Source organism: Ranitomeya variabilis, chromosome 1 (genome assembly GCF_051348905.1).
Source record: "Ranitomeya variabilis isolate aRanVar5 chromosome 1, aRanVar5.hap1, whole genome shotgun sequence".
In the NCBI taxonomy this organism is placed as follows: domain Eukaryota; kingdom Metazoa; phylum Chordata; class Amphibia; order Anura; family Dendrobatidae; genus Ranitomeya; species Ranitomeya variabilis.
In genome coordinates, this window is record NC_135232.1 from 460,118,032 (window position 1) to 460,140,723 (window position 22,692).

At 41.7% G+C, this 22,692-nt stretch overlaps 1 protein-coding gene across 3 annotated transcripts in view; it reads left to right on the forward strand.

The window, feature by feature from the left end:
- The window catches only part of LPAR1 (lysophosphatidic acid receptor 1), a 163,337-nt gene that overhangs the window by 114,359 nt on the left and 26,286 nt on the right, over positions 1-22,692 (forward strand). For all 3 annotated transcript variants that reach the window (XM_077250441.1, XM_077250457.1, XM_077250450.1), the window contains one exon: positions 11,805-12,552. In XM_077250441.1, the coding sequence (XP_077106556.1) occupies positions 11,805-12,552 (748 nt within the window). The remainder of the gene's footprint in view (positions 1-11,804; positions 12,553-22,692) is intronic.

A 22,692-nucleotide genomic window follows, 5' to 3' on the forward strand; every position in this document is an offset into this window, starting at 1 on the left:
AACAGAAGCCCTTGAATCACTTTCTGGTGACTGGATATTGTGTCATATATTCTGGGCTCTATAAGGGTGGGCTGACGTGAAACTCTTCTGGTTTGTTAGAGGGCTCTGTGTGTGGTTTAACCATTCTTAACTCTACATTGAAGTGTAGTTTTTGTCTGCCATGTTTTATTCCTGGTGTATTTGTTGAAGATTTTGACTTAAATCATAGCAGAAGGTGATGCCAAGAATTCCACCTGCATCTAAATAGTGAAGGAGTCTACAAATTGTCTGATTTAATAGGTTATTGGGGGAAGATCAGTTGTGTGGCTGTGCACGCAGCGTATACTATTCACATATTGGTAGTGTTACCTGAGCAAAGTTTTACCAAGTTCCGGATGACTTGACCTGAAGAGCTGCCGGTAAGACAATGACAAAGTTCGTGTGTTAGTTCAGTAGCATCCGGCTCATAATGGACCTTTAATGTTTTCCTTGAGCATGATGTCTTGTGTATAGGTCAGCACTCTTTACTGTCATATAGCATTTTACCTTCTGCGTGAAGCCTTCTTGTGTAGATCACCCATTATGTGCACGACTCCATTATTTTTCTGCTACAGCAAGAATAACCACGTCATGCATGAGAGCCTATATTTTAAAAGGGAAGGGAAATTCTTCTAGTGTCTCATTCTCTCTGTGACGAACAAGAAATCTGAAGTAGTCAGATAAAGGAGACTATTTTGTGTCTTGGAGTGAATTACTATATGTGTCAACCATTGAGCCATAGGAGACATCCGTCTGTTCAGGATGATTTGACACATTAGATGGCAGGTGGATGAACAGTCTTCTGGCTGACAGCCATCTCTGCCAACTCCACCATACTCACAAATTTTGGGCTTCGCTGTGTCCTCCTGTGTTCTCTAAGAAAGAGCCACTGCCAGACTGTCATGGCAGATGCGTATCTTCAGGGAGAATAAATTGATCAGACGTTAAAATTCTGCAAGCTAGACCATATTCTCCCTAAAAAATCATCTGTGGGGAAGACCCCATGCAGATTTAATGGGCAAAGAAGAAAAAAAAAACAGCACCAGGTGATTTCCATAAAAATTTACATTTTCTTTTATTTAATCCATAGCAAAAAAAAAAAAAAATTAAAAACATACATGTCATTAATAGTGATGAGCGAATATACTCGTTACTCGAGATTTCTCGAGCATGCTCGGGGGTCCTCCGAGTGTTTTTTAGTGCTCGGAGATTTAGTTTTTCTTGCCGCAGCTTAATGATTTAGATCTGTTAGCCAGCATAAGTACATGTGGGGATTCCCTAGCAACCAGGCAACCCCTACATGTACTTATGCTGGCTATCAGATGTAAATCATTCAGCTGCGGCGCTGAAAACTAAATCTCCGAGCACTAAACAATACTCAGAGGACCCCCGAGCATGCTCGAGAAATCTCGAGTACCGAGTATATTCGCTCATCACTAGTCATTAAGTGTCAGGGCCCAGGGCAAACATCCCCCGCACTCCTGGCGCATTTTGGACTTCATGTCCTTACTCATAGGCATCTCGTACACATTTAACGGTTGCCCAATCCTGCCAATATCAGCGGGTTTGGTCATCTTTCCTCTAATGTGTTTGGGGGCTTTTACTTGTAGTCAAATCTTAAATATGAAGATCGACGGTCCACACTTTACTAAATAGAAAACTGTGAAATCCTCAGGAACCAGCTAACTGGGACTTGCAGATTTTGTACAGATTTTTGGATACTTCTTGGGATCATAAAAACTTAAATAAAATGTTCCAGTATGGGAACAATTCATTTGAATGGAAATTATCATGAATTGTCTTCCGTTTGCCTCCTTTTAAGCTGTTATATATATATTTTTTGCATGGATCAAAACACACAGTCCATTATTCATCAAAACTGGTGTAGCTCATACTGGTCTTGACGTTGGGGTGTGTTGGAGTCAGAGGCATCTGATTCATTAAGAGACGCACCCCTAATAAATCAGGAAAGTCTTAAGTGTCATGAGCCTCTGTTTGCATCTCGCCACAAATCTTACTCCGGTCAGAGACTGGAGTAAAGATTTGTGTCATAAGATGCGCCACTTCTCATCATGAATTTTACAAGCAAGCTTTGCCCCGATCTGCCTCTGTTCTGTCCCAGTTCCCCAATTTTAGCATAACAATGCCGAAAGATGCAAAAAAAAATTCGCAACCTCATGTGGCACAAAAATTGGGTGATTTTTAAGTGTTTAATGCCAGTTTTCAGTGGTAAACAATTGATGAATGGAGGCCAAAATCTGCAAAACTTTTTCTCTTCAGCAACAACAAAAAAAAGGTTTGCCACTGGATCCACTTGTTTACCAACAAAGTGTCTGGAAATCGGAACCTAATGATGGTCATCCTTTTAACAGATCTCTTTTATAGCACTGACTATGCCCAGAACATTAAAGGATACCTCTAGTAAAAGCGGATCCGTCACAAATGGATGCAAAATGGAAACCGTTTTTAAATTTTTCACTTTTTTTTCCCTTTAATAAGTCTCTTATGAATCGATTCCACTTTGTATTAGCTCAGTTTGCACTGGATTGGACATTTGAACAGCGCCTCAGTGTCTGATTCATAAAGGCTTGTATGCCAAAATTATGGCATGGAAAACTTTGTCGTAAAATGTAGCTAAAACTGCGAGGCATTGCTAACATTTTTCAACTTTTGGTGGTCATATGCCATTTTTGCGCAGCTTCAATAAATTGGGTGGAGCTGTGGTGTGGCAACCCTTGCTCGCCAAATTCGTGGTAATCTGCAGTGTACTGTATGCTGCAAATCTAACTCCAGTCCCTGACTAGAGTAGGATTTGTGGTGGGGCACACACCACTTTTCAGACGCACTGGATTCATCAAGAACAATGCTGGACTTCTAGCCTGGAGACAGAGTAAGGTTCTTTCCATGGACAACGAGTGGCTATTAATGGAAACATTCCTACTGATGTACAAATTGACACATGCAGCTGGGGGAGATCCAGACACATTCCTTCAGATAATGAACCTTTGGCTTAACACAGAATCCGCCATTATTTCACTTTCAGGCTAGCGTAGAAATCGGTAATGTATGAAGGATGAATGAATACTAAAAGATGCGTTGTCAACCTCTTTACAGTTGCATGTAAAAGTTTGGGCACACCTGGTGAATATTATTGTTACTGTAAACAGTTAATTGTAATTTTGATCCGAGGTGCCCAAACTTTTTCATGCCACTGTATTTCTTTTAAAACTAAAATGTTGATTGAATCAACATGCTATTCTGTATAAAGCACTTTTTTTATCTTGGCTTTTTTTTTTTTACTATATGTAAATTTTATACCTATAGAGTCACTGTCACTGCTTGGTTGTAATGCTCAACATTTCTACTTTTCAAAAACACAAGTAAAAATTGTTAAAAAACCCCTCACCAAAATCTGATGTGGCTGTAGTGAACCCTAGTACTCAAACCGTCAACCTATGTCATACTCATAGGGGTAAAAAAAATTGTTTAGCAGCTACATTTCGAGGTTCTTGGTAACTTCTGATGTGGGTCCCAGGTTCAAATCCCATCAAAGACCATATCTGCAATGAGGTTGTACTTTCTCCTCGTGTTTGTGGGGCTTTACGCCGGGTTCTCCAATTTCCTCCCATACTCCAAAGATATACTGATGTGGAATTTCACTGGTGAACCCCATTGGGAGCAACGATAACAATATTTGTAAAATGCTGCAGAATGTGATGGCACTGCAGTATATAAGTAAGCATAATAAATAAATGCACAAAGTGTGGGGCTTTTACAGTGAATTAATTGTGACAGAGTGCAACCTGTACCTCCATAAAGCATCATTTTTTTCCACGTGGTTTTTACACATACAAGTGTGGTTTAGACCCTGAGGATTTTTTAATTGTTCCCGAAAAGAGTTTCTCTCTGAAAATTATTGCAATTACACGTTTTGTTTTCCACATTTATTTCCTTTGTGTGTATTGAAACAACAGAGGGAAAGAAAGGCAAATTGGACATAATTTTACACTAAATCCCCAAAATAGGATGGACAAAATTGTTGATACTTTTTCAAAATTATAGGTAAACCACTTGTTTCAAGCAGATCTCCAAACAAGTAAGGGACAAAGTTGTTGAGAAGGGTTGGGTTATTTAAAAAAAAAAAAAAAAAAAAAGCCAATCTCTGATGCCCTGGAGCACAATTGAATGGAAAGAACATGGTACCACAACAAACCTGCCAAGAGAAGGCCGCCAACCAAAACTAAGCTCGGGCAAGGAGGGCATTAGTCAGAGAGGCAACACAAAAATTAAAGGTAATCCTGAAGGATTAGCAGAGCTCCCAATCAAAGACTGTAGTATCTGTCCATGCAACACTCTATAGAGCTAGTTTTTATGAAAGAGTGTGCAGAAAACAGCCTTTACTTACACACAAATTGTAATGCTCGCCTTGAGTTTGCCAATAGACATGTGGGAGACTCCCCAATTGTATGAAGGAAGGTGTGTGGTCAGATGAAGCCAAAATTGAACTTTTTAGCCACCAAGGTAAACACTATTGCGCCAAAGCAACACCGCTCATCACCTCTAGGACATCACCCCCACAGTGAAACATGGTGGTGGAAGCATCTTGCTGTGGGGATGGGTTTTTTTTGGCAGCAGAAAAAATAGTCCGTGTTGAGGGGAAGATGGATAGTGTGAAATACAATGATATTCTAGAGCAAAATCTGTTTGTCAGTGATTTGAGACTGCGTCAAAGGTTCACCTTTCAACAAGACAATGACCCAAAACATTTTGCTAAAACACCAGTGTGCTGTAAGGGGAAACGTGTAAATGTTTTGGAATGGGCTTGTCAAAGCCCAGACCTTAATCCAATTGAGAATTTGTGGGCAGGCTTGAATATTGCAGTTCACCAAGGGAAACCATCTAACCTGAAGGAGCTGGAGCAGTTTTGCCTTGAGGAATGGACAAAAATCCCAGTGGCAAAATCTAAATAGCTCATAGAGACTTATCCAAAGCGACTTGCGCAAAAAAAAGTAATTGCCGCAAAAGGAGGCTCTACAACGTACTAACTTTAGGGGGTTTATAGTTATGCATGTAAGAAGGTGTGCCAGAAAAGATGAGACTGTGCAGCGTTTCTGCAAGAAGACTGCCATCTACTGTCCAAGTGGGACCCTGTGGAACCAACCAGATATGGAGAGCTTCAGGAAGAGTTTGGATGAAGCACCAGGTCCGTTGACCTTGATGATGCAGTTCCCTCATATAAAAAGCATGCCAAAATGGAGAGGATTTGGCACCAAGTAAAGGGGCGTACAGTGACAGGACGTGTGTCAAGGCAGATGCTGAGGCCAAGGTGACAAGCCTTGATGGAAAGCACGAGGCAGCGGGTTTTAGCGTGCCTGGAAGCAAAATCCAGGTGGCGCCAGACGATTCCCAGAAACCAGGTAATGCTGATCAAGGTCCAATATATATCTTGGTGCTGTGTTAGCCAGTGGATAGAAAAATATTTAAAATTGAGAGTCCTCAGTGGTTGATACACTTTAATGGCTAACTGAAAAGATGGTAACAAATTGCAAGCTTTCGAGACTACTCAGGTCTCTTCACCAGGCATAGACTAATACAAATTCTGAAGAATCACACATTTATGCACAACCTAGCACAGAAAAATGCCATGGATAAGACAGGTGACGTGAAGCAGAATTACCATTATGTGAGGAATAAACAGTTATGTCCATAAATATTGGAACAGTTCATAGATAAGGAGTGTGAATGTTTTATTGTTGTCGTTGGTGTCTGGTTCTGTTATGATGCCCCCACATGGTCTGAGGAGCAAATTCCTTAATTGATGTAAAAAGACATAAATCAATAAAACATTCACACTCCTTATCTATGAACTGTTCCAATATTTATGGACATAACTGTTTATCACTCTCACATAACGGTAATTCACATCCCGTCTCTCGCTCTCGCTCGCTCTCTCTCCAGAATTTTCTACATTAAAATTCAGGCAGCGCGTCATTCGACACATCCGTAAAAAAACTGGATGCATTACATCCGTTTCCGCTATTTTTATGCCATCCGTCGATACGTCACAGCAACGCATTCTGACGGCCACCTGCCGACAGAAGTGTGAAAAAAGCCTTACATTCACACGGAAGTTTTTAGTTATTTTCTGTTTGCTTTACGATACAAAGAAAATAAAATGTCAACAGTTCTAGACATGTTCTGTAGATTAACTGTTGTAAACCCTCAAAAAACTGAAATTCCTGGTTGAGGTAGCAAAACGCCAAAAATGCCAAGGGGATGAATACTTTTGCATGCTGCTGTAAATCCCATTTAGCACCTGTGGAGAGATCCTACAATTGCTTTTGGGAGAAGGCGCCCTTCAAATATGAGAAACCTGGAGCAGTTATCCATACAAGAGTGGTCCAAAATTCCACTTGATGCGTAAGAAACTTGTTGATGGTTATAGGAAGCATCTGATTGCAATTATTTATTCCAGAGGGTGTGCAACCATTAATAACCTGGAGGGTGCCAACAGTTTTGTTCTACCCATTTTGGGGGGTTTTGAGCGAAATTGCGTCCAATTTGCCTTTATCTTTTTTTTGTGTGTGTTTTTTTTTTTTGTCCAATGCACGCAAAGGAAATAAACATGTGAATAACAAAACGTGTGTAATTGCAATAATCTGGGATAATTACTTAAATTTCTGCCGCCTAATAACGCACTGACTAAATTATGAAGGTGTGAGTGTTTTAGAAGAACCATCATCCCCAAGTATCACCCTTGTAAGCATTATGCGATGGTCTGACAAGCTGCTGATTCGTTGGGTAATTTGGATGGTTTTTGCTGATTGGCGACACATCACACGAGTAAAAATGTGCTGCCAAATAAGATTGTAATGTATGGGGAAAGAGCGATCATATCAACCATCACTCTGCTCCCATCAGTATTTGTCGGCCAGGAAACAAGCGTCGATTGAATAGTATATAGTTTATTGCCGCTCAAGAACAGGCCGAAACCAGCCCTTATACACGCACTGTTGGTATCCATTTATATCTCTCCGGTCATAAAGTTGTTATATTTATAGGAGGTTTTGTTTAAATATGTTGTAATCTATTTCCTAATCTTTTTCCATCTCTTCCAAGAATTAGAATTAGCCAAGAAAGTGATCTTTTGTCCCAGTTTCACACTACTCATGGTTTACTCTTCACAGACACTTTTGAAGTGTAGAATCTTTGAGCAGTTCCAGACGTGGTGTGAAAAAGCCCTTTCTTTCTCCACAGGGAAGATCATTATGCCCCTCTGGTTACATCCACTTTCAGCCCCCTCTTGTCCATGCCGGTTAGATGTCATGCTTAGCTTTTACATAATTGTTTATTTACTAAGATTTCATTGCTTACAGTGTTGTCATCGGTCCTTGTTTCCCCCGCAAATTCCCATCTGGTGTTTGGAGTAAACCATGGTGTACGTGATTGTAAGCTAAAAGCTGATCATCTGCAGCTATTGTGATTGTACGACCTTGTCTTGCCGTCTTTTCTGTTTAGAGTACATACACTTTAAGCTGGTGGTAGGTGTAATGGCCATCATTAATTATAGAAGAATGGAGAGATCCAACACCAGTCGCCTCTTTATCTTTCTTCTCCACTTTTGTAAAGGCCTATATTTTAGATAGCTGTCAACTGGCTTCTATGTAATATTCCTATCGACTCCCACATACATAGGAAAGCTCGGCTGAATGTTCCTGTGTTCTCTGTTTGTCTATGAAAGAGCCAGACTCCTCCAGCAGCTTCTTATCTATAGTGAGAAGAAAGGAATCATCTGTTGAAATTCAATAGGCCAGATCCTTCTCATATGGTGGATGAGAATCTGGAGCCCCCACCCTATATCAATTAGACTGTTGGATGATCCAGGTGATAAGTTCAGATTTTCCCCATTATTTTGGTGGGTCTTTAGTTTGCTACCATGTAGCAGAGGACATTGGAGCCTCATTCTTTTGGTTGAGACAAGGAATCCAACATTTGGAGCTCCAACAATCAAACTTGGGAAAAACACTACGTTTAGGATCAAATACATGCAAATTGCCTCTTCAACACCACATTTAGAATCAAATAGTGATATAAAATTAAAATATGAAGTTCACACAAAAAATAATGATGGTTATATCATTTCCTGCAGTTGCGTATTCTTTATTTTCATCTGTGAAGATTTCTGCGTAATTTTATACCTGTCCCTTGAAAACGGCAGTGATTGCAAGCTGCTGGAAAGGCTCATGAGCTCCCATAGTAACATGCAGATGGTTTGGTAATTGAGCTTTCAGGGCCTCTCAAGCTTCGTCCTCCAGTGTTTAGAAAGAATCTATTACTAAGTCAACAGTTGATGGGTTCCACATGTATATTTATTACTTGTGGACTGAAAGGAATGGAAGTCAGCTGTAAACTACTTATATGTTTTCAGAAACTAAACCCTTTTTTAAACTGTGTAAAATAATGAATGAAAAAAGGTAATCAAAATCTAAACTAAAATACACGGAGTATTAGACATCATGGAAACCCTAGAATGTGTCTGGAGCACAAATCCCAAACTAAGGTTGAAGTGGGGAAAGAAATAGTCATGATCCAATCCTTTTATTGCTAAATTTAGTACAACCAGCTTATTAAATCAACGCGTGATCATGGAATGAAGTAGCCCGTGCCGTTCCATGGAGGAAGGTTCTGGGTACCTTTTGACCCCTTCGTAACATGGAACCCTTGATAAGTAGTATTTATGGCACCAGGAATTTGACCCGAAACCCTGCAAAAAGTGATCTTTTTTTAGTTTGAGTCTAGAATTAAACTTCTGTGCTGCATCCATATCTGTCTACCTGGATATAGTTACATGTCATGGAATACTTGGCATTCCTTGATCTAACTTGAGATAGCTGACATTCCTTGCACAGTCGAATGTTGAAATATATTATAAATCTGGATGTTTCTTGCAGGAAACCTTAAAATAAAAAAAATTCTTTGCTTCAAGTTGCTTTTTATTTTTACAGTTCATCTTGATCGTAATTTGTTGACTTTACTGATCGTTCAAAATGTTGTTCCTGATGTCTCAATTCAATTGGACAGAGCTGAGCATTCGACATGCTATTCCTTTACTCAACACTGGTCATTGGGAGACTTTTGGGCTGCTCCCACACACACATTAGATCATTGGTTTATCCCATAGACACTGTTTCATATAGGGCAATGTAAATATTCAACCGGTATAACAGAAATACCGATATCGAAACATTATTTGATCTTGGCCAGCTTTCTGTTCTGCAGGCTTTAGCATGTTTATGTTCCTGTATGGGAGGTATACTCGGGGTGCATAGACTATTTCTGAGTTTTCCAGTCATCTCCTAAAATGACATTCATATCTAGTCTCGCTTTATTTTTGCATACATGTTAACAATAACTGTGCTTAAAAAAAAAAAGTCCACTCCCTTCTCTTGCGTTTATATTGAACGCCTGTGGAAAAGTTAATGACTGCTTCCCATAGTATTCTAGTCTCTTGCGGTTTTGTTACCTTCCTTGGCTGTATATTTTTAGCCTCCACATCTCCAGTTCTGTGTTGTTGTTTTTTTTTTGCTTGCTAGCCTTTTATTAAAGAGACCATTTTAGAGTCCCCCACGGATCATCTTTGATCACAAAGGATGTTTAGTGCTAAATTAGAGCATTCATTTGTTCACTTTGCACAGCAAACATGAAGAACGCGAACTGGAACAAAATGAACTAGTCAACATTTTCAGAATTTTGATGTCACAGCTTGGGTTGGAAAAGAACAAGGAATCTTTCTCTCTTGGTCAAAGAACTTTCTATTCACTTTTCTCTAGGTTTCCGTAGAATCCTAACAAAATATACCACCATGAGCTCTTTAACAATTATGTCTAGTCGAATAAGGATCTCGACTGGGTCTACATTTGTTTGGACCTGTGTGTCTTGGTCATCTAGTCCCATAATTATACTCACTTGTGGGAATTCCTGTATACTGTCTGTTTGCGTACGACCTGGCCACAATAGGTGACTAATAAACATTGCTTTGGTTTCTTCTGGTCATAAACTGTTTATCTTCTTTTCTTTGGCCAGCAAATACCAGATGTTTCTTTACTATTCAGAACATAGGTGGGAGGTGATACTGAGCTAGACAATTTGCAAAGTGTCACTTTACCCTAAACAAAAAGCTTTCATCAGCTTTGGTGGTGTGACCATTTATTAAAGCCGCGCTCAAGCATTCTTTTTTTATTTTACCTATGGATTGGCATCACAAATTTAAGTTCCCAACCCCTAGTAATACACTTCTGTCTTCTTCTGTTCTCCTCGCTGTTCCAGTCAACTTCTAGTTGTAACTAGCCGGATCGCTACAGTGTTTTCCGAATGAGCCAGAGGTCACTTCTCCATATAAGTCTACGAGAGTCCCAACAAGGCTCTCATAGACTTGCTTTGTGAGCTTGTGTACATTGGCTCTGACTTCTGGTCATTTAGGAGCTGTGGTCACAAGATGGTGGAATGGGACCAGATTGGTGTGAGAGAAGAGCCGAAGACAGAGGCTGGTAAGTATTTTACTGGGAGCAGTGAACGGACATTAGTGATACCACTTTGGTGATGAAATGAAAGAAATAAAAGAACATCGGAGTGGTGCTTTACGTGATTGAGGTAAACGCAGAAGACCCTGAAAGAGATCCTGTCGGGTCCACCAATTATTTTAAATTGTCACCTTAATGCTTTAAAGCCATATTTCTGCATTAGTGTTCTATATAAATTTTCATATATCTAAAAAAATAATAATAAAAAAAAAAGTTATAGAAGTGCTGCTTATTGTATTCCAATTTGCCAGGACTAGTCTGGCGGGGTATCTACTGACCCAGATTGGACCAGTGACTTTCCCGCTTGGGCATGCACAATGAAGCCTGAGATATGCTTTCCTTTATTACACAAACCAAGGCAGCAAAGATGTTGTGCGTGTACACAAGGTTCTTGGGACTGAGGAGACGCCCTGAGCAGTGTAGAGAATGTTGGTTATGCCAAGGGGGTGTAATGGCAGCAACTAAAGCCATATTAGTCTGGGTGAGTAGACGCCATGCTGGACTAGTCCTGATTAAGTGCCCTCTGTGAGCAGGATTTTGCTGTGTAATCTGAAAGAACCATGAGGTAGAGACCGAGACCCTGATTTTAACAATGTATGACTTAGTTTACTGGGTGCAGCAGTTGTGATAGGATCATCGCTTTCTCTACTATAGTTCTATAAGAGCTCAAAATGTTGAGCCCTGTGTAACACCATTCGTGTCACTGTTTGGCAGCTTTCAGTGTACATAGTATAGTGGCAGATAGCTGCTAATCAGTGCTGGGGGCAGAGTTGGACTAGAGTGCACAAGACACCTAGTCCTCTAATGATAATCTCCTGCTGATAAAACACTGATTTTATTGAAATAGCAAAACACATCCTAGTAAGCGAAACATCACTGTAATCAGGATCTCTGCCCTTACATCATGCTGCTTTAATTACATAGCAAAAGTCTGCTGACAGATTCTTTTTAATTTGCAAACAATGAATGGCTCTATGAGTTGTATTTTATACATATGTATAAGCTCTAAAGCATTATAATGGTAGTTTAAAAGGCAATGGCTCACCTAACGGGCTCCCTTTATCTTAACATGGCTCAAATGATCTTGCTGTGCATAAGGTTGAAGATGGGATAGACTTCTATTTTCTGTAATACTGTAATATTTAGTATATTGTGTTCTGCTTTTTTGAACTTTTATATATATATATATTTTTTCTCTTCTAACAGACTTCTTCAGTGAGTGAGCACCAGTGCTACTACAATGAAACAATAACTTTCTTCTACAACCGAAGTGGAAAACCTCTTGCCACCGAATGGCATACTGTCAACAAGCTAGTGATGGGACTTGGCATCACTGTATGTATATTCATCATGTTAGCCAACTTACTGGTTATGGTGGCTATTTATGTGAATCGGCGTTTCCACTTTCCTATTTATTACTTAATGGCCAATTTGGCCGCTGCAGACTTTTTTGCAGGACTTGCTTACTTTTATCTAATGTTTAATACGGGTCCTAACACTAGAAGATTGACTGTAAGCACATGGCTACTCCGACAGGGTCTGATTGACACTAGCTTGACCGCCTCTGTAGCCAATTTGCTTGCCATCGCAATAGAAAGGCACATTACAGTATTCAGAATGCAGTTGCATACACGAATGAGCAACAGAAGAGTGGTCGTGGTGATAGTGGTCATCTGGACTATGGCAATCGTGATGGGGGCAATACCAAGCGTTGGATGGAATTGTATCTGCGACCTTGAGCACTGTTCCAATATGGCTCCCCTCTACAGTGATTCCTACTTGGTCTTCTGGGCTATTTTCAACTTGGTCACTTTCGTGGTTATGGTGGTTCTCTACGCGCATATATTTGTATATGTCAGGCAGAGGACTATGAGGATGTCAAGGCACAGCTCTGGTCCCAGGAGAAACCGTGATACTATGATGAGCCTTCTGAAAACCGTTGTCATTGTTTTAGGTAAGTGTATTCATGTTTCTATGCAGTAATTTACTGAAGATGATTAGTTGAAAGTGTCCATTATTTTGTGGTTCTGAAGGTCTGCATTCTACGGCACCTGAAGGACAGCAGGAGATCATGGACAGATATTGTAAGGTTGATGGTGTGTATTGTAGAGCTTAGATCTTCCTACTCAGGAGCATGTACCCACGTCCTCAGCAAGTTTAACCATATGTCAACCTTTTATTATGATAAAATACCATGTGCAAAAATTTTCAATCTTGGCAAATGCTGTATATGCTCCCTTTTCTAATCAGTAGTAAAGCTATACTATTTTGTAGCAAATCTCACCACATATCTCAGCAAGATGGAATCTGCTCTCCTGATAGAAGCCACTTTTTTATACTGAGGGTTACTAATGAGTAATGTTATTTTCTATGTTTTTATATTGATTTTTGTTTACTTATTGCTTTTAGGCAGTTTACTCAGCGTCAGATTTTTAGGGAGGGGAAATGGTAGATTGTCTCCAAACCATTCAGACAACTAAATGCTATTAATCAAACAAAACATTTTAATACAGTATAAAACGAGCTGTGATCTGACAACTGGTACCCCGCCAATGGTGAGAAAATAATCCTGAGAGCCTTTGCGAATAGAGTGGAAGTTGAGCATACGCATGTCCGCTACATTCATTCTTAATGGAAGTGTCAAACATCAGTCGAGCACAGTACTTGGCTATCTTCAGCAGTGCCATTGGTAATGAATAAAGTAGAGGTGTGCATGCTCAACCTCTGCTCCATTCAGACAGGCTCTTCAGAGCAACGTATAGATCGATGGTGGTCCCCACTCTTGTACCACCAGCGAAGGACACAGATTAAATGTGAGTCCGCAAGGACAGGATCCTCTCGCCTCTGTACCAGTCTGTCATCGTAAATTTGTGTGCTGTAAATGATATCTACTGTATAACCCTGTATGTAACCCCTTCTCATGTACAGCACCGTGGAACTAATGGTGCTATATAAATAATAATAATAATTAAATACGCATGGCTATGTGTTTTATCCATTCACTTCACAAACCCATTCATAGAAATATTTGGATTTGGGCCTGAATTGAACATGTGAGTTGGACATGGAGCCCCCACCTAGATTAGAATAAAGTAATCCAAACCTGCTGATATTGATGGTTTGTTTGACAATCCGATGTGTAAAGGCCCTACTGGACAGATGATTGTTGGGAAAGCTAAATATTCAGCTTGTCCAATTTTTGGACTGCAGATCCTTTTGATCTCCCTGAAATAGCCACCGCCAGAGAGGTCTGTCAGCTGCTTTCTCTTAGAAAATACAAGAGTGTTCGATGGCACTTGAGAGATGGCTATCGGCTGACAAAGCATCTAAGGTGTATGGAGGGGCTTTTCTGATTTCCTATAGCAGTGTGCATGACATGAGAAAGAAGATGGAAATCACCAATATCATAATGCTTTAGTTGATCTTGCCTTCAGCATACAAGAAAATAAAAAATAAAATACCCACAAAATCATAAAGTTTACAGGTGACTAAAGGAATTTTCCAGTGTGTGCATATTGATGACCCATTGCTTAGCAAGGTCATCAATATCCGATCTATGGAGGTCTGAATCCTCCACTCTGTTGATACTTAGTTTGGTTTGGTAATGAGAGTCAGAACACCACTATTTCTTCAAAGTGATTTGAGCTACAGAACCTCAGAACCCCACCACAAATAATAATCTTGATTTTTATAGCGCCAACATATTCCTCAGCGCTTTACAGTCTAACCGTTCATACACAAGTCATATGTAACAACATTCAAAATAATATAATAATTGATGCAAAATAAGACGACCCTGCTCGTGAGAGGTTACAATCTACAATGAGGTGGGGGGAGACACAAAGTACAGAGGCTTATTTACAATGATGGTCCAGCCATCTTGAGGGAATGGGGGATATATAAAGGTTGCATGAGCTAGTCAGCAGTCAGTATTTGTGGTGCTTTTGGGTGCGGTGGAGTTTGATGGAGGGTTATTCTCAGATAGTGAATGGGACACACACACACACACACACACACACACACACACACACACACACACACACACACACACACACACACACACACACACACATACATCACATACATCACACACACACATACATATACACATATACATACATACATACATGCACACATATACACACACGCACACACATATACATCACATACATCACACACACATACATACACACATGCACACATACACACACACACACACACACACACACACACACACACATACATCACATACATCACACACACATACATATACACATATACATACACACACGCACACATATACACACACACACACACACACACACACACACACACACACACACACACACTGACTTTGATTAGGGAACATGATAGACCGCTCTGAATAGATGTGTTTTGAGGGACCTCCTAAAATTGTGTAATTGTGGATAATCCTGATTTCAAAGTATACATAACTTCAGACACTGAAAGACCAGCTGCTGTGGCTCTAGTCATCAGCTGAGTGGTGGTGATGTTGGACCCCCACTAATCTGACTTTGATGACCCATGATAAGGATATGTCCCATTATTGTTAGTCTCTAAATATCGCTGCAGCGATATAGACAACGAGCCGATCGCTGCAGCGTCGCTGTTTAGGTCGCTGTAGAGACGTCAAACACAGCAGCTCCACAACGATGCAGGAGCGATCATGTGACGTAGCGGTGACGCACTTATTGTTCTCACAGGTCGTTAGCTCCATGTAAAACATTGCTAACATCGTTGCTTTTGATGTCAAACATGACGATACACGCCGATCTGACGACCAAATAAAGTTCTGGACTTCTAGCTCCGACCAGCGATATCACAGCGGGATCCAGATCGCTGCTGCGTGTCAAACACAACGAGCTCGCTAACCAGGACGCTGCAACGTCACGGATCGTTGTCGTTCTCGTTGGAAAGTTGCTGAGTGTGAAGGTACCTTTACACAAGCAAATGACTACAATATCTGCATTTCCCTTGGCACTAACTCTGCTTGTTGCACTATGCTGTTACCACAGTATGTGACAAGTATGATCTATTGCTGTAAAATCGTCTATTTAACACTTTATTTCCTGCAGGAAGTCACATTTTTTTACATTTCTCTTTTTCCTGTATTTATAGTAATTGACCTCTGTGCAAATTATATTAAACTCCTAAATGTTTCAGAAAATTATACAAATTACCAATATGTCATATAAATAATTTGTGTAACTCGGGTGAAACAGTAGTTTATTAGTATTGGTACACTTTTGATGCACAGTCATCAGTTCTGTCAGTACTGGGGTCCGTGAACATGATTAAAATTCTCTTCATATTAGCTACCCCAGGAAACAAAGGACAAGGCAAAATTCAATCTTTTTAAAGAAGTTCTCTTTCTAAGCCATCAGTTCTGCTAATGTGTTAAAGGGGTAAAAGAAAGTGACCAAAAATGATGGTTATAGGCAATCGTAATGGATTTGCATTTTCATTTTCATGGTTTTCATAGATGTATCTTTATACATTGAAGGAAGGCAGTCTGTTCAGTAAATGTCCGCCTTTGTTTAGCTATGACCATAGTGATATTAGTAACAGGGCGTATTGTTGTGCTGGTGAATTAGATGACCCGCGCACAACTAAGCGGAGAAACTGGGATTAGGCACTGGGAGTCATCTGTTTAGTAGTTCCAAGATGACATAAGACCGTTCACTGGTCGGCACTGGTACATCATATGTACAACTAAACTTTGTGTCCATCCATGGTTTTAGCTTGAGTCAGATCTCCTTATCACTTTCTTCAGTTGTATAATGTCACAATCCATTTATTATTTATTGACTACATGTTTTGCAGCGCTTTACAGACATTATCGTCATTGTACCCACTGGGGCTCACAATCTAAATTCCCTATCAGTATGTCTTTGGACTATGGGAGGAAACCGGAGAACCCGGAGGAAACCCACACAAACACAGGGAGAGCATACAAATTCCTTGCAGATGTTGTCCTTGGTGGAATTTAAATCTAGGACCCCAGTTCTGCCAAGCAACAGTGTTAAACACCTAGCCATCGTTCTGCCATCAGTTCATTTTATAGCTTTTACAAAGCATTTTATCACTTTCTGGACACATTTCTCCTAGTGAATAGATGTATTCCACATGTAATACCGACACTGGAGCATCTGCTCTCAAATCCTGACACTGTCCAATCAGTACTAACAGAGCCAGACTGTATAGGAATACAATGGGAATTGTAATGCCAAGATGTTAATTTAATTATACATTTCCAGAAGGATCAACAGAATAAGGCCTTAAGCAAACGTCCGTGCAAATCGGTCTGAGCACAGATGGCTAATGCACGGACTGGCCGCAAGTCTCCAGACCGGAGTTTGACAGCTGCATGTATTTCTATGAGGCTGCCTGCTCTGGTCAGGAGACCCACGGTCAGCGCATGTATGGGCATGAGCCCTAAAGGTACCTTCACACTCAGCAACTCTACAACGAGAACGACAACGATCCGTGACGTTGCAGCGTCCTGGTTAGCGAGCTCGTTGTGTTTGACACGCAGCAGCGATCTGGATCCCGCTGTGATATCGCTGGTCGGAGCTAGAAGTCCAGAACTTTATTTGGTCATCAGGTCGGCGTGTATCGTCATGTTTGACAGCAAAAGCAACGATGTCAGCAATGTTTTACATGGAGCTAACGACCTGTGAGAACGATAAGTGAGTCACCGTTACGTCACAGGATCGCTCCTGCATCGTTCTGGAGCTGCTGTGTTTGACGTCTCTACAGCGACCTAAACAGCGACGCTCCGGCGATCGGCCCGTTGTCTATATCGCTGCAGCGTCGCTGAGTGTGACGGTACCTTTACAATGCATTTCACAGTTCTGAATGTTTCAGATCTTGCTAGTAAAACAAACGTGTCAGGAGAAATGATCGGCTGACCGCCCTTACACTGTGCACAGAATTCGCTTTAATGGATTGTTGTGCACATAGACTGTCATTGTTCTTGGCAGCACATCTGATTACACAGGACGATGCTCTACCGCAAACGATTATTTCCAAGCATGCTTAAATCTTTTCACATGATGAACAAGCGTTTGTCCAGTGCTCGTTCGTTGAGTAATTGTCAGCCTGTTTACACGGCCTGATTGTCTCAAAAAAATCATTCCTAGGAACGCACGTTCCCAATAATTGTGCAGTGTGAATGCTTCCTTACACATTAGGTTGTCAGATGATCATGTCTAAATGACTTTAAAAGTGATCCAATAGTATGGTTGAGATCAGAGAAGTTGAAGTTTTGTTTTTCTTATTGTTCAAAAATCAATCTGCTTGTTGTCTGAAGCAAAGGCTATTTAAGTTGTCATTTCAAGGTCCTCAGCCCCTTTCACACCGTAACTGTAGGTTGTGATGTAATATGAAGTAATTTAAATGACAAACAGTTTTGTGGGAGAACTGAGCCCAGGAGCTGTGCCTATGCTATCTGCAGGAGGTGCCTTCTAAGGTGTACACCCAACATGGCATTAAACTCCTTAAGGTACCTTCACACGAAACGACATTATAACGATATCGCTAGCAATCCGTGACGTTGCAGCGTCCTCGCTAGCGATATCGTTTCGTTTGACACGCAGCAGCGATCAGGATCCTGCTGTGATGTCGCTGGTCGCTGAATAAAGTCCAGAACTTTATTTGGTCGTCCGATCGCTGTGTATCGTTGTGTTTGAAAGCAAAAGCAACGATACCAGCGATATTTTACACTGGTAACCAGGGTAAACATCGGGTTACTAAGCGCAGGGCCGCGCTTAGTTACCCGATGTTTACCCTGGTTACTAGCGTAAAATGTAAAAAAAACAAACAGCACATACTCACATTGCGTCCCCTGCAGTCTGCTTCCTCCTCTGACTCAGCGCCGCAAAGTGAAAGTGAAAGCAGCACAGCGGTGACGTCACCGCTCTGCTCTCACTGTACGGCGCTCAGTCAGTCAGGAAGTGGACGCAGGGGGACGTGAATGTAAGTATGTGCTGTTTGTTTTTTTTAGATTTTACGCTGGTAACCAGGGTAAACATCGGGTTACTAAGCGCGGCCCTGCGCTTAGTTACCCGATGTTTACCCTGGTTACCAGGGGACCTCGGCATAGTTGATCGCTGGAGAGCGGTCTGTGTGACAGCTCTCCAGCGACCAAACAGCGACGCTGCAGCGATCGACATCGTTGTCGCTATCGCTGCAGCGTCGCTTCGTGTGAAGGTACCTTTAGATATACAGTGCCATCTATTTGCTGATTATGCAAATTGTCTCTTCAGAGTGGAAGAGAGCTAGAACTCTAGTGCCACCTATTGGAAGGTAGCAATCCTACAAGTCAATGTTGACCCTTTGACGAGCCTTGTCGCATGGCTTAGGATAAAAGCCATACCAGAATCTCAATTTGCAGACACTGTTTTTCGGGGTACTGCCCCTCATCAGTGCAAAGCGGAGATCTGGTTTGGCTGTGTGAGAGGCGTCTGACCGTTATCCATGAAGTATCGTTTCTCCTTGCGGAGATCGACATGCTTAGCATGCCGAGATGAGGAGACTTAAAGCCGCAATGCTCCTCTGGGTAATATGCATTTTTCTGGAATGTACTACCCTTCAAGAATCAATTAATACCTAGGCCCCCACATTTTTAAGCGTGTATTAAAAACACGTCTGTTTAGACAGGTTTATCACTTCATTTCAATAATCTAACTCTCCCCTGTTCCCACTTCTAATTTTTCCACATAATCTGGTCTCTTATTCATCTGTGTCCACATCTTCCATGCAGTCAATAGCATTTGAACAAAGGCTGCGTGGTACTCCTATACTCCATATTGGGTGCGCAAATATGATTCCACGATTAATAAAAATAGAATTCAGCACTCCAAAGTAGGTGCAAAAGTAACAAACTTTTATTGCATGAAGTATTATTATTATTACTATTGTTATTATAGCGCCATTTATTCCATGGCGCTTTACATGTGAGGAGGGGTATTCATAATAAAAGCGAGTAAAGTAGTCTTAAACAATACAAGTCACGACTGGTACAGGAGGAGAGGGGATCCTGACAACAAGGGCTCACTATCTACATCCACTGTTTGCAGTGTTATTTTCCGCCTTTATTGGCCTTCTTCAGAACATAAGACCGCTCAGTGCAGACAGAGTGGCGTGGAAAGAACGAGAACCTTAGAGTGGTATATAAGCCTTTAGCCCAAAAACGGCACTAGGGAAGAATACAACCATGCTTGTGGAATAGCCATGCAATTAAAGTTTGTACCTAATTTGAAGTGCCGAATTCTATTTTTATTAACCCAATAGCACTTGGTAACTGTACTTGTGCAGATACTGGTTGATGAACTTATCATGCAACTTTATACCATAACCCCTATTTATTATAATGATGGCGGGACCATACATGACAAGCACGTTCTGCCTATTGCATCTCCCCCCATTTCCTTATTGATTGTAAGCTTCTGAGCATGGCCCTTCTACTTTAACTGTTAAAGGGAATCTGTCGCCTACTTTTTCGTATACAAGCTGCGGCCACCGCCATTAGGGGCGCTTATCTACAGCATTCTGTAATGTTGTAGATAAGCCCCCGATGTAACCTGAAAGATAAAAAAAAGAAGTTAGATTATACTCACCTGGGTGCGGTCCGGGTCCGATGGGTGTCGCAGGTCCGGGTCCAGCGCCTCCCATCTGCATGTGATGACGTCCTCTTTGCTTCCTGTCACGGCTCCTGCGCAGGCGTACTTTGTCGTGTTGAGGGCAGAGCAAAGTACTGCAGTGCACAGGCGCCGGGAAAGGTCCGAGAAGCCCAGCACCCGCGCACTGCAGTACTTTACTCTGCCCTTAACAGGGCAGACAAAGTACGCCTGTGCCGGAGCCACGACAGGAAGCAAGGAAGAGTACGTCATTGCATGAAGATGGGGGGTGCCGGACCGCTCCCAGGTGAGTATAATCTAACTTTTTTTTTTATCTTTTAGGATACATTGGGGCTTATCTACAGCATTACAGAATGCTGTAGATAAGCCCCTGATGGCGGTGGCTGAAGCTTATATATGAAAAGGGAGGTGACAGATTCCCTTAAAGGCAACCTGTCAGCAGATTTTGCCGCTATAAGATGCTGCCACCGCCTTTCAAGGCTTATCTAACGCATTCTATAATGCTGTAGATAAGCCCACAGTCCGACCAGCAAATGAAGAAAAAGAAGTTATATTATACTCACCCGGGGGAGGTCCAGTCCGATGGGTGTCACAGGTCCGGCGCCTCCCATCTTCTTACGACGACACCCTCCTGCTTCTTCATCGCTCCCCAGCATAGGCGCTACTGTGCAGGCATACTTCTCAGCCCTGTTGAGGGCAGAGTAAAGTACTGCAATGCACAGGTGCTGGGAAAGGACAGAGAAGCCCAGCACCTGCGCACTGCCGTACTTTACTCTCCCCTCAACAGGGCAGAGAAGTATGCCTGCGCAGGAGTTCGATGCCGGGGAGCGATGAAGAAGCAGGAGGGTGGCGTCACAAGAAGATGGGAGGTGCTGGACCCCGGCCTGTGACAACCATCAGACCGCACCGCCCCTGAGTGAGAGTAATATAACTTATTTTTCTGCACTTGCAAGTCGGACTGGGGGCTTATCTACAGCATTATATAATGCTGTATATCAGCCCTGAAAGGCAGTGGCTGCATCTTGGGCCATGTGCACACGTTCAGGATTTTTCGTGTTTTTTTCGCGTTTTTTCACTATAAAAAACGTGATAAAAACGCGAAAAAACCACTAACCTATGCCTCCTTTATTTACAGTGTATTCCGCATTTTTTGTGCAAATGTTGCGATTTTTTCCGCGAAAAAATCGCATAGCGGAAAAAAAAGCAACATGTTCATTAAAAATGCGGAATTGCGGGGATTCCGCACACCTAGGAGTGCATTGATCTGCTTACTTCCCGCACGGGGCTGGGCACACCATGCGGGAAGTAAGCCGATTATGTGCGGTTGGTACCCAGGGTGGAGGAGAGGAGACTCTCCTCCACGGACTGGGCACCTTATAATTGGTCAAAAAAAAAGAATTAAAATAAAAAATAGTCCTATACTCACCATGTCCCCGGAGTGTTCCCGCCTCTCACCGCTGCATGCTGCCGCTTCTGTTCGTATAGATGGTGTGGTTCAGGACCTGCGGTGACGTCACTGTCTTGTGATTGGTCGCGTGACCGCTCATGTGACCGCTCGCGACCAATCACAAGCCGTGACATCACCGAAGGCCCTGAACCACACCGGCATCTTAGGAACGGAGGCTGCAGAGGGTGAGTATAACCATTTTTTTTTTTTTTTTTAAATATTTTTAAACATTCTATCTTTTACTATAGATGCTGCATAAGCAGCATCTATAGTAAAAAGTTGGTCACACTTGTCAAACAGTACAGGTCCTTCTCAAAAAATTAGCATATAGTGTTAAATTTCATTATTTACCATAATGTAATGATTACAATTAAACTTTCATATATTATAGATTCATTATCCACCAACTGAAATTTGTCAGGTCTTTTATTGTTTTAATACTGATGATTTTGGCATACAACTCCTGATAACCCAAAAAACCTGTCTCAATAAATTAGCATATCAAGAAAAGGTTCTCTAAATGACCTATTACCCTAATCTTCTGAATCAACTAATTAACTCTAAACACATGCAAAAGATACCTGAGGCTTTTAAAAACTCCCTGCCTGGTTCATTACTCAAAACCCCCATCATGGGTAAGACTAGCGACCTGACAGATGTCAAGAAGGCCATCATTGACACCCTCAAGCAAGAGGGTAAGACCCAGAAAGAAATTTCTCAACAAATAGGCTGTTCCCAGAGTGCTGTATCAAGGCACCTCAATGGTAAGTCTGTTGGAAGGAAACAATGTGGCAGAAAACGCTGTACAACGAGAAGAGGTGACCGGACCCTGAGGAAGATTGTGGAGAAGGACCGATTCCAAACCTTGGGGAACCTGAGGAAGCAGTGGACTGAGTCTGGTGTGGAAACATCCAGAGCCACCGTGCACAGGCGTGTGCAGGAAATGGGCTACAGGTGCCGCATTCCCCAGGTAAAGCCACTTTTG